Source organism: Lontra canadensis, unplaced genomic scaffold, assembly GCF_010015895.1.
Source record: "Lontra canadensis isolate GAN:19392208 unplaced genomic scaffold, GSC_riverotter_1.0 scaffold3, whole genome shotgun sequence".
Classification (NCBI taxonomy): Eukaryota; Metazoa; Chordata; class Mammalia; order Carnivora; family Mustelidae; genus Lontra; species Lontra canadensis.
In genome coordinates, this window is record NW_022630997.1 from 31,695,663 (window position 1) to 31,708,531 (window position 12,869).

The 12,869-nt window shown below is 43.0% G+C and overlaps 1 protein-coding gene across 7 annotated transcripts in view; it reads right to left on the minus strand.

Moving 5' to 3' along the window:
* Nucleotides 1-10,979: 10,979 nt before the first annotated feature.
* Nucleotides 10,980-12,869, minus strand: part of LDB3 (LIM domain binding 3) — a 59,439-nt gene continuing 57,549 nt past the window's right edge. For all 7 annotated transcript variants that reach the window (XM_032838327.1, XM_032838366.1, XM_032838344.1 and 4 more), the window contains one exon: nt 10,980-11,866. In XM_032838327.1, coding sequence (XP_032694218.1) covers nt 11,777-11,866 — 90 coding nt within the window. In that variant the 3' untranslated portion in view covers nt 10,980-11,776. The remainder of the gene's footprint in view (nt 11,867-12,869) is intronic.

Here is a 12,869-nt window from a genome sequence, read left to right on the forward strand (position 1 = left end):
AGAAGGTAGCTAATGACCGACTTCCTTTTCAGAGACTAATTGTGAGCCCGTCTCCATATTTTTTTCTTGGAGTGGCCTTTCTCATTGCTGAGAAGGTATTCAGAGCTCCATCATTGTTTGAAATGGCAGATATAGCACCCTAAAGCCAAGTTTGAATCCCTGCCCACCGTACACTCTGAGACCAGCAAGTAACCCCTTTATAAATCATCTGTGTGGACCTGAACCGCCCCATAAATAGTCACTTGCTGGTGTGACTATGTAAATTTTAAATTAGTTAAAAGTAAAGAAGGGGCGCCTGCGTGGCTCAGTGGGTTAAGCCTCTGCCTTCAGCTCAGGTCATGATCCCAGGGTCCTGGGATCGAGCCCCGCATTGGGCTCTCTGCTTGGCAGGGAGCCTGCTTCCCTTCCTCTCTCTCTGCCTGCCTCTCTGCCCACTTGTGATCTCTCTCTCTGTCAAATAAATAAATAACTTCTTTAAAAAAATAAAAGTAAATAAAATTCAATTTCTCAATCTAGGCACACTAGTGCTCAATAGCCGCATCTCGGAAGAGTGTGGATATAGAACATTTCCATCGTCACAGAAAGTTCTGTTGGACAGTGATGGTAGAGACCATGACCTGCTCAGCTCAGGCCTCGTAACAGTATCTGAGCCCATCTCCTAAATGGATTCTTTCCCCATTTCTGTTCTCACCATTCAAAACAAATGGCAGAAAGACTACTTTCAGGGATCATTTCTTACTCTGTTTTTTTTTGTTTTGTTTTTTGTTTGTTTGTTTGTTTTGTTTTAAGATCTGATTTATTTACTTGAGAGAGAGAGAGAGCCTGAGAGGGGAGAGAGTCAGAGGGAGTAGCGGACTCCCTGCCAAGCAGGGAGCCCGATGTGGGACTCGATCTGGGGACTCCAGGATCACGAATTGTGCGGAAGGCAGTCTCCCAACCAACTGAGCCACCCACGTGCCCCCCGGGATCATTTCTATGGTTTGCTACTAGGGAAGTTTTTGTGAATGTGCAAAGCACCAGAAATAGAGAACTGCTGTTCAATAGGGATAAAATTACGGTTATATAAGAGGGATTCTTGCCACATTACAATAAATAAACTTAAAAATTTTTAAATAGTATAAAATAAAATGTAGAAAATAGGCCAAAATACTAATTGTGATTGTCTCCAGGTAGTAGGACTAGGATTACTTTTTTCTTCTTCCTATTTATACGTGTTTTTTGGGTTTTATTAAATACATATTGCTTTCTTAGTTAAAAAAAATAACATTTAAGGTACATAAACCCATTCATTTCTTTTATCACCAATTTCAGACTAAGGTAATTTTATCCAGTCTATGTGTCTAACAGAGAAGTAGTCATTCTGAGCAACTGTTTCTTTAAATATGACTCTCCGCCACCAGCTTTTAGTTCATGGATAGAACCGTATTCCCTTCAATCCTAGCCTGAAAAGCAGAGAACCTGCGTATGGAGAGCCCTAGAGCCCTGTTAAATAGAATCACAGAACATCTCTCTGGAGGAGATGGCTCTGCATCACTAGCACTCCCCTCCCTGATTTGTTGACTGCTTTGCATTTGTAGATGCCGGTGCAGAGACTGGGGATCAAGACCTCACAGGTTCAGGAGGCTCGTGAGGCTGGAGAAGGCTCTGGTTTAACCACTGAGAAGAGAAGCATAAAAAGAAGTCCTCGTTTCCTAAAAGTTCAGGCATGACCATACAGGTTTAATTAGGAACAGCCAGCTGTTTACAGCAAATTATAAACTGTGTAAAGCAGACCTCAGTGGACACGCCCAAGGATGTTCCATGAACCCTTCCTTCCCCAAGTCCGGATTCAGCAGATCTGGCTTGGCGAGGTAGGGTGCTGCAATGCCAGCCAGAGGAGTAGCCCAGAAGTCCTCTTCCAGAACTTTCCATGACCAAAGGAGATGGCCAAATCGCTTATGGAAAACATCTTTTTCTTTCCTTTTGTCCTTAAAACTTGAAGTCAATCCACTTTCTCTTGACTGCCTCTGCACCCACCCGGTAGACAGACACTTCAGAACAGGCTAAACAATACGATGCGGTGGGAAGAACATCAACTTTGGACTCAGAATTCTGGCTGAACTTCCTAATTTTTGACCTTGTGTGGACTTTGTCAACCTCTCTAAATCCCAATCTCTTCATCTATAAAATGGGGAAAAATAAATAAATCAAATCTAATGAGACAGATGCGAAAATTAAATGAGAATATATGGAAAACAGTTGGCATAGAGTTGACGCTCAATTAATTTTCATTACCTTTCCTTTTCCTTCTAGAAAGTGATTGGTCCATCAGTGTTTATGTTGAGGGGGAAAGAAAACAAACTGTAAAACTCCTAATGAGCCTTACTTCAAATACAGCCCAGTGCCATTCAGTAATTAGTATGTAAGTTCTGGTTCAGCTTGGGCTGGGCTCCAGTTCTTCGTTCCAGCCTTAGCTCAGGAATTTCCTTCTCTAGAAACCCTTTGCTGCCCATTCCCAGGCTGAGTTAGTGTCCCTCCTGATTAGTCCCGTGGCACCTCAAGCTTATTTCTGAAAACCTGGATCCCAAACTCGATCAGTTTCTTATCTAATCGATGCCTACTTTTCTTCAGGGCCTCCTGAACCTACCGTCACCGAAAAGTCACAAGTATGGAAGGAGACTCTGTAGGGGTCTCCGTGGTGATGACCACAGGCAGGACGGAATTGCCCTCACTACTGGCCTTCTGTCTTCGACCACAGGCACACCCTGGATGCCTTGCACCCATTCTGCAACTGCAAGGAGCCACTGTCATTCAAAGCGCTTCATCAGAAATAAAAGATAAGAACTTTGTTCACGGTTCTCCCTTGAATCTGAAAATTATTTTGAAATAGTCTATTTATACCTACTTTTATGCATCAATGAGACCTTGAGTTAGGCTTAGATAAGGGGACAGCTGATTTGCAAATGGAAATGCAGCCCTAAGAATTTACTTAGCGAAATGTTTTGGTTTTTTAAATAAGATTTGTATGTGAGAAAAGGAACTCAGCTCCCAGCTAAGCTGCATCAACATGGCATCCTTTTGCCATTTCGGTTCTAAATTTCACAGTATCCTGCCTAGCTATAGATGGGGGAAAAATGATAATCCAAGGCATGTGCTGCTGTGGAAAAGTGTTCAGAGTTTTCACAGTTTGACTAACCCATAAATGCACTCCAAATAGCCATTGTTTATAGCTATTTCTTGTGTAAACAGGTGAGAAAGACTTCCATAAACAGTCAATTATTAAGTAGTGGGGAAATGCGATAGTGGGGAAATTCCTTCCACAAGGAAATCCTTCCTTGTGGAAGGACCAAGGACGGAATGCTGGCTCCCAGGATGGCCGAGAAGAGAAGGTAAGTCCATGACAGGTTAAGAAGCTATAGAAATCCACAGTGCTAGTGCGTGGGGTCCTGTATGCAGTTAGTGTGGGCGCTACTGAGTGGTCATGGGAAGCCATTTACAAATGTTAAGCAAGACCATTAACTGGCCAGATTTACTTTTGAAGAGATATCACTACCTGCTGTGTGGGTGGTGAGTTAGTGGTAGATGGGCAGCCAAAAGGAGACAAGGTCAGGAAGCTGGGGAGATACCTAGGAAAGAGATGTTTGGAGGCAGGAAGGTCCTGAGGAGGAGAGGAAGGAACAGTTCCCAGACAGATCAGGAAATAAATATGGCGGCCTGTGGTAACCCTTGTCAGAAGGAGCAGTGGTAGGAGAAGACAGACTCCCAGATTTCCAGTTTCAATGACTGGGTGGGACCTGCCATGCCCTGAATGAAACGATACGAGAGGAGAAGCAGGTTGAGGGTAAAGCAGTAAACTCAGTCAGCACCAGGTCCAGAATTCCTACACAGAAGAGGTGCAAGGCAGCAGGACTATGGGACTGGTGCCGAAACTATGTTAACAAAAATCAGCACTCTGTCTGTTCGGATGGGATGGCATGGGTAAGACGAGTGGCAAATGGTGGGGGCTTCAGTTCCTCCCACCATCCTGAATCCAGCATGGGCATTGTATTGGTTGAGATTCTTCTGGTTGCAAGAGACAGAAACCCAATGGAAACAAGCTCAAGGATCAAGGGGAAATTTATTACATCAAGAAAGAGATAGGTGTGGCGCCTCAGGAATGACTAGATCCAGGAGCCTTCATGTTGGCAGAACACTTCCTCCTCCTCATTTCTAATCTTTGCTTCTCGGTATCTGTTGGCTTCTCTCTCTCCTATGGCAGACAGACTTTCTCTGCACAGGAGGAAACACAGGGCCTTTGGACTAACATTCTTCCGGCTTGGCCACCAGTAAGAGAAAAACTTATCCCTTTCCAAGCTCCAGGTTTAACAAAATCTCAGGGAAAGGTTCTGACTATTCTGGTTTGGTTACAAACCCACTTCCTGAACCAATCACTGCACCTCAAGGGTACCAAGAGAAAAGATGGGAAGAACCCAGCCCTGGCCATTCCTCCAGCCTATGAAACAGGCTGACCTGGAGATGGCTCTAGGATATCCAGGAGAGAGAGTAAAGAAAATCTGGATATGTGAGCCCGAGGATCTCAGGAGAGCTGTACATGGAAGACATAGATGTCGAATGATTCAGCAAAGTAGTTGACAGCCTTGACAAAATTCATGGCAGAATTTATGCCACAAGCTCAATAAACACATTAACTCGGGATCATTATTACTTAGATCACCCTTACTATGTATTTTGTAGAGCTTTATTTATTTAAGTTAATCTATTTTTAAAAAATAATCTCTATACCCATTTTGGGGCTCTAACCCATGACCCTGAGATCAAGAGTCACATGCTCTTCCAACTGAGCCAGCCAGGTGCCCCTGTAGGATCAAACAGTAAAGTTCATAGTTAAAACATAAATTGTTTTTAAAAGAAAGAAAATCTTAGAACAGTATATATAGTATGATTCCAATTAAGTAAAACATAATGTGTGTGTGCAGCTTGTGTGGGTGCATATACAAGCATGGGTCTGTTTCCCAGATTTCAGAAAACAATGTGAGCTATAGCTACATAGATCTGTTTCCCAGACTTCAGACAACTGTATGGAACCAGTTTTGCCATATTCATCCAAAACTGCTTGATGAACAGTTTCAATTTTATTTTTTTTCAGGTGAGAGAGCACACTTGAGCAGGGGGAGGAGGGAAGGGGCAGAGAAAGAGGAGACAGAAAATCTTGAGCAGGCTCCACACCCAGCATGGAGCCCAAAATGGGGCTTGATCTCACGACCCTGAGCCAAAATCAAGAGTCGGCCACTTAACTGAGCCACCTAGGCACCCCAGGGAAAGTAAAATTTATTCTTCTATCAAAAATGGAAATTCTTGGGGCACCTGGGTGGCTCAGTGGGTTAAAGCCTCTGCCTTCAGCTCAGGTCATGATCCCGGGGTCCTGGGATCGAGCCCCGCATCAGGCTCTCTGCTCGGCGGGGAGCCTGCTTCCTCCAATCTCTCTCTCTCTCTGCCTACTTGTGATTTCTGTCTGTCAAATAAATAAATAAAAATCTTTATTAAAAAAAATGGAGGGGCACCTGGGTGGCTCAGTGGGTTGGGCCGCTGCCTTCGGCTCAGGTCATGATCTTGGAGTCCTGGGATCGAGCCCCACATCGGGCTCTCTGCTCAGCAGGGAGCCTTCTTCCTCCTCTCTCTCTGCCTGCCTCTCTGCCTGCTTGTGATCTCTCTGTCAAATAAATAAATAAAATCTTAAAAAAAAAAAAAAAAGGAAATTCTTGGGATCCTGCATGGCTCAGTCAGCTAAGCATCTGCCTTCTGCTCAGGTCATGATTCCAGGGTCCTGGATTGAGTGCCACATCAGACTCCTTGCTCAGCAGGGAGCCCACTTCTCCCTCTGTCCCTCCCCGCTGTTTGTGCTTGCTCGCTCTCTCTCTCTCTCTCTCTCAAATAAATAAATCTTTTTTTTTTTTAAAAAGTGGAGTTCTTGGATTCAAATATTTATCTCCTTTCAACTGGCAGGCATTTGAAAGTATTATGTGGCATGTCTTACTGAGACCTACAATGTCCTCTGTGCTCCTCGTCTCCTCTCCTACTGCCCTCTCCTTAGTTGTACTTTCAAGCCTGGGACTTCCCTGTGCCAAAATCCTTCCCTGAAAGCCTCCACATGTATTCTTCCCTCCTTCTGAAACACTCTATCTCAGACTTTGGTATGGTTTTCTTCTCATCATTCAGACTTCAGCCCGAATATTATCTCCAAGAAGGTCTTCCCTGACTACCCAGCCAAAAGTAGCTTACTGTGGCCCCCAACACCACGCTCTTGTTTTATTTTCCTGTAGCACTCACTGCCTCAAATTATACTGATGATGTATACTAGCTTATTGCTTGTCTTGTCCCTGAAAGTGAAAGCAGGAACCTTGTCTGGATTGTACACCCTCCATCCCTACACCAGAGCCCAGCCACTCACTGAATGTTCGTGGAATGAAAAGATATATTGCTGGAATATTATTCAGTGCTATAAAGGAATGAAGCGGCAAACCATAAAAAGACCTAGAGGAAACTTAAATGCATATTACTAAGTGAACGAAGCCAACAGCCTACAAAGGCTACATACTGTGTGATTCCAACTCTATGACATTCCGGAAAAGGCAAAACTATAGAGACAGTAAACAGATCAGTGGTTGTCAGGGGCTAGGGGAGAGGAAGAGGTGAGTAGGTACAGCACAGAAGGCTCTTTTTTTTTTCTTTTTAAAGATTTTATTTATTTATTTGACAGAGAGAGATCACAAGTAGGCAGAGAGGCAGAGAGAGAGGTGGGGGAAGCAGGCTCCCTGCTGAGCAGAGAGCCTGATGTGGGGCTCGATCCCAGGACCCTGAGATCATGACCTGAGCCGAAGGCAGAGGCTTAACCCACTGAGCCACCCAGACACCCCAACACAGAGGGCTTTTACTGCAACTCTGTATGACGTCGGGATGTCGTCATACATTTGCTCAAACCCGAGGCATGTGAGTGTGTCAAACCCACTAAGAGTGAACCCTAATGTAACCTGTGGACTCTGGGTGATAATGACACCTCAGTAGGGGTTCAGCAATTGTAATGAACGTCCCACTCTGGTGGGGGTTGCTGATAATGGGGGAGGCTATGAGTGAGTTGGAGCAAGGAGAATTTGGGCCACCTGTGTACCTTCTGTTCCATTTTGCTGTGAACCTAAAACTGCTCTGAAAATTAAATCTGTTCAAAAACAACAGAAACATACATTGCCCAAGTTGTTGAGATGATTGAAGTGTGTGAGTGGAACATGGAGAAAAATTCTTAACGTGGTCAGGATTGTCCTGGGAAAGCTAGAACCTGGAAAGCCTAAACCCAAACTTTAAGAGGTGTTTTCAAAATTGGAATTCCACATTCTGTGCTAAATTAAATGAAGCAAGTTTCTTTCCTGGGGACTGGGCACTCATGCAGTTCACGTATGTATACCGTGACTCTCTAGAATGAACAGCGTATGCAGCCCTTTCCTATGATTTGATCCAGAACCTGTTCTTCGTGCCACATCTTTGTCATGAAGGAGCCTGAGTCCGGATGAATGCCAGTGGTTAGCCTGTAGAGCGGCTTCCAATAGTCAACTGTTTCGCTTCAGAACTAGTCCAACATAAGTTAGTTATTATCTTGTTTTGCAGATTCCAAACCCCTAGAATCTAAGTTCCATGAGAAGAGTGGTTTTTGTTTGTTTTATTTACTATTATTTTCCCAGTGTCCAGACCAGCGCCTGAATAGAGCAGGTGCTCAATAAATATCGGTTGAAAGAATGAATGAATGAACAAATGAATAAACAATTTTTCTTCTGTGAAAAGGGCAGAAATTCTACCACAAGGTAATTCTACCAAATTCTCATCCAGGTGGTTCATATTTCCCAGCTCCTTGTGTAATATTTATTCTTGCTTCAAGTTTTCCCAAAGCATTTTTTTCTGAATGAACACATTCAAGGAGTTAAGAAAATCAAGGAATGTGGTGCAAAAATAATGAATACTGTTACGCTGAAAACAAATTAAAAAAAAAAAGAAAAGAAAAGAAAATCAAGGAAGAGTGAGGACCTTGGGCTCAGTTCTCACCTACTCCATTGGTGATAATGGTCACTAACATTTGTGTTGTAATTTCTAACAAAAGCTATTGCATTTAGCTCTCAAAACACCTGTGAGGCAGGTATCAGTACCTTCACTCTCAGGAGGGATGAGAGTTGGTCTGCCAGTATCACCCTGATGATATTAGATCACCTTGATCTAAGCCCTGGTCTTAACATGTCAAAGTCCATGTTTAGTGCATGGCCCCCAGCTGCTTCCCCAGACAACCGAATGTACTGGGAAGCTATTTCCCCTTTCTCGGTTTCCACATCTGGAAAGTGCCCAGGGGATTTCTTAGATTCCTTCCAACTTTACATTCTATGACTCTATGAGACTCCTTTTTTTTTTCTCTTTCCCCAATCTAAATTGCTACAGCTTTGAAAAGTGCTAAAATAATATCTTATTCCTTCTTGCAATCGCACAGCTCTTTCAAAATCTGATTGAGGTACTAAAAAAATAAAATAAATTATAAACATTTTCTCTTTCTTTTCAAGTAATGCCTGGAAACAGAATACCTTAACAAAGAGGGAATTGGTTTCGTTAAGCATAGTATCCTCAGAAGGGCCTTCCTTACTAAAAAAGAAAAAAAGTGCCATGAGAGGGTTTTTCTCTGAGCTTATTTCAAAACGAAAGACATGGAAGAAAATATACCAACTTTTCTGGAAATGAAGCCATTTAGAACAGAATAAAAATAAATAAATCCGAAATATTTAATCACCTAGTAGCTAAATAAATAAACTTTTCCAAAAAGAAAAGGCAAAGCCTGGTCTTCACTTTATTATTTACCTGGTAAATTCCCTTTGTATGCAAAACATTTGTACTATTCACATATCCTTGTCTGTTTAAACAAAGCAATTAAACTGCTGTTGGACCACACACCCAACAGAGCAAGTGAGTTATTCGAGCTTCTTCTCCGTAGGACATTTTGTTTTGCCTTAAACTTTTTTTTTCATTTGTATGGAAATAATCTAGTTTTGGTGTCATGTGAAAAAACTTTACACAGAAAAATCTGTATTTGCTCATCCTTTTTTAGGTTTTATTGTGCTAAAAAGTAGAACTCACACAGGCAAAAAAACAACAACAAAAAACCCAAACCAAACAAACATGCAAAATATTTTTGTGCACACCTCTATCACACTACTTTCCACTTTTGAAATCTTGGAAAAAAAAAAAATCCCAAAGCAAAAGTACCTGAGTTGAAAAGCTAACATTATAAAAGCTAGATTCCTAACACAAACACTGCAGACATAAATCACTCCATTGCAAAAAGTTTATAAGTGTTTATAAGTGTTAAATAAACGTCAAAAATGAGGACACCAGAACTATAGATCCAAAGTGTACTCCCCACCAGGAACTATTAGAAATTGTTTGGTGTCCTAGGACAGTCCTGATGTTAACTTGAAATAGATACAATCTTATCCTCAAAGCTACGCCAAACTTGCAAACACCGAGGGAACCCCATATTCAAAACTATCCTCTTCTCCTACTACCTTTAAAATGGTTTTTGTGTGTGTGTTTTGGTAAATTAAAGAGTCCCTCAGAATCGACACTCGCTCTCTCTGAGATGTAGAAAAACCGATTCAGTAAATGACCATGATGAAGTCCTTCTTTGAGATGCTTCACTTTTCTTTTTTAATGATCATGTACTTTTTTAATGATCGCACAAGCATGTGCGCATCCATTTGCGCCTAACCCCTTTTAAAAGATATTTTTGGAAACTTAACCCTTGGGAACTGTTTTTCCTTTCCTCTAGACCAGTCCCTGAAAACGTGTTTTTGTTTTCATTTTTGCTTTAAGAGAAAACCTGTCTAGAGATTTTCTGTACAACCAACAACCTCCTTATACCTATATATTTGAACTTTCCAAAAATAACAGAATGCTCCACTTGTTTGCGACTCCTGAAAAATCTCCAGTCACTCCCAGCAGATTCTACGGTTTGGTACTTAAGATTCACTTTCTTACTGCACCACAGGTAAAGAAGGGCCCGGTGGCAAGAGCACAATTATGTACGAGACACAGCTTCACCCTTGGAAAAAAACACGGGCCTCCTGCTAGGGCCGCATCCTGCTGCTTCTTTCTCCCTCAAGGAGAAGGAACACACTCAGGGAGAAAGACAGTCCCCTGGAAGCCTCAGTTCTCGGAAGAAAAAAAATGTTCTAATGTATTCTCGTAAAACATGCAAAGAGAAAAATCCAAAACAGGAGTGAGGAGAGAGTAGCAGTGAGTTGGAAGAGTGCCTAACTATTGTGTTCAAGTGAAAAACTCCTCCTCAGACTGCCTGCTTCCATGCCTTGTTCCATGAGCATAATAACAGTGCTTCCGGAAGGGAAAGAGAATGTACCATTTCCAGGCTCAGAAACTAAGCTTCTCTTTTTGTCACCTAACAGCTTTAAAATGCTTACTTAACTCAAACTATCACTAATGTTCAAAGAAGTTTGAAGACCCAAGACTATTTCAATAAGTACTTAAACAAGTTCTAGATCAACTCAGCTCATCCATTGTCAAACTATGGGCCCGAATGGCAAATGAGTACCGTATCAGTCCCTCTTCTCCTCCCAACAGTCGACACCCCGGCACGTAATCAGTGCACTGCATTGAAAGGAACCCTTGAGAAGCCTGGTGCAGGTCTGAGGTGGGAGGTCCTGCCAACACCGGCATTCTTACTGAGGCTGGCAGAAAGTAAGGCTCCTCTCCCCATGCAGAGTTCGGGCATATTCCCAGCCTAGTCTGCCATCCTGTTTCAGACACCGTCTCTCTCTTCTTGTCCACAGGTCATCATGCCTGTTGGGGGGAGGGGTGCTGAGGAAGACTTCATAAGTGAGCCGTCCCAGGATTGGGAGAGAAAAACATGCATAAGCCTGGACATTCATGCTCACGAACTTTATAAAGCAAAACAAAGGCTAGACGCAACCCAGAGTCACTTTAAAATCTCCTCTCACACACAGCAAAGCAAAACTGGAAAAACCCAATTCCACTTTCGCATCACAATTCAAAAAGGAGCTCAACCTTCTGGGGACATAGGATGTCTTAGACGTGAGCCAGAGCCCTTCCTAAAGCCCTGTCAACCGCCCCGCGGCTCCCAGAAGGCACCTCCTAGACGCCTGGACTCCCTCGGAACGCTCAACTCTGTTCCAGGTCTGAAGTCTGATGCGCAGAGGTGGCTCCGTGACGCTAGTAACGGAATAACACTTCCTTTTTTGGCGAGGAAAGCCCAATCGGTCTCAGCTAACAAGCCCTCAGCTATGGCTCTAAAAATACCCCACAGCGAGTACTGTTTGGCACTTGGGTCTGCTTGCCAGACAAGCTCTAGAGAACTCCACAGCACGCTCCAGAGTCTCCAACAGCACCCTGAGCTCTGTCCCTGCTCTGGTGACCTCAGGGAAGGGTGTCACTTCGAGAACATGACTTTTTTTGTTTTTCACTTTGGAGTTCTTGGAATTCTGTTCTGAACATTTGAATTACCACTCCAGCCTTGGATTAATTACTAGCTTGGTTGAGGAATCTTCATTTGGCTTCTAGTCTGAACTATGCAAATACACGATCTGTGTGCAGAAGGAAGGACTAAAATTACACTTCAAAAGGGCTCAGTAGCTTCCTGTCTTCCCCCTTTCCCCCAAAAGAAACATCAGCCTCCTTGAATCCTTTGTTGCCAGCGGCAGGAGTGGCTCCCGGCCTGTCCGCATCAGACGCTCCGGGCTCCCTACACGTTGATGGCGTGTGCGTGCTTCTTGCACAGGGGTCTGTCCTTCTTGGAGTAGAAAGGCTGCCCCTCCAGATTCACGTGGCAGACCTGGGACAGAGGACAGACAGGCATGAGGCAGGGCCTAGCTCTCCCCACCACAAATGCTTAATGATGTAAGCAGAGTAGACAGTCGAACTACATAACATTTAAGACTCCCAAAAAGGAACACAGAACTAATCTCAAATGAAATGAGATGGAACACACAAAAAATACACAACATGAAGATGATCCATCAATGCTATCCAAAGTTTACAAGAAACCAGTACAAAACCATGAGTCAATATCCACGGGGGTGATTAACATCCAAGAAAATACCTTTAGGAAACTAACAAAACATATCAGAAAAGATTATCCTCACTAATATTTAAAGGAAAAATAAATTAAAGCCTCCATGAGAGACCCCTAGGTATCTATTAGTCTAACAAAATAAATAAAACAAACAAAAAAACCTTCAATCACATGTTACCTTTAACCTTAGAAGACTAGCTAAAAAGCAAAAAGACCAAAAAAAAAAAAAAGTACCAATCAACACTCAACAATGCCTACTCATGCATTGCTAAGGACACAGCTTGGTGAATCAGCTCAGCCTTGTGTAGGGGGTGTGACAATACCAGAGAGGAACTGTAAAGATGTGCCTGCCCAGTACCACCTGGGAGGGGTTCATCCTGCAGAAACTATTGCAAGGAACAATGTGTGCTCAAGCCAAAACTGAAAATCACCAAAATGCCTCTCTATAGGAAGATGACTAAGTAGATTCCTACAGTACATTCTCCAATGGAATGTCACCATGAAAACAATCAATCCAATACGGAAAAGCGTTGCAGGGAGACATTATATGAAAGAAAAAAGAGGCAAACTGATATGTCCCCATGATGACAACATATGAGTGCAGTTTGAAGATGGAGACATCACAGAGAGAAGAAAGCTCAGTCACGTATGTTGAGGCTACTGTGGGTGAAGCAGGAGGCCAGACACTGTATACACGTGATCTCATTTAATCCCCACAAAAAGTTATAGGAAGGTATGACTTGTCCCCATTTCATAAGGGAAA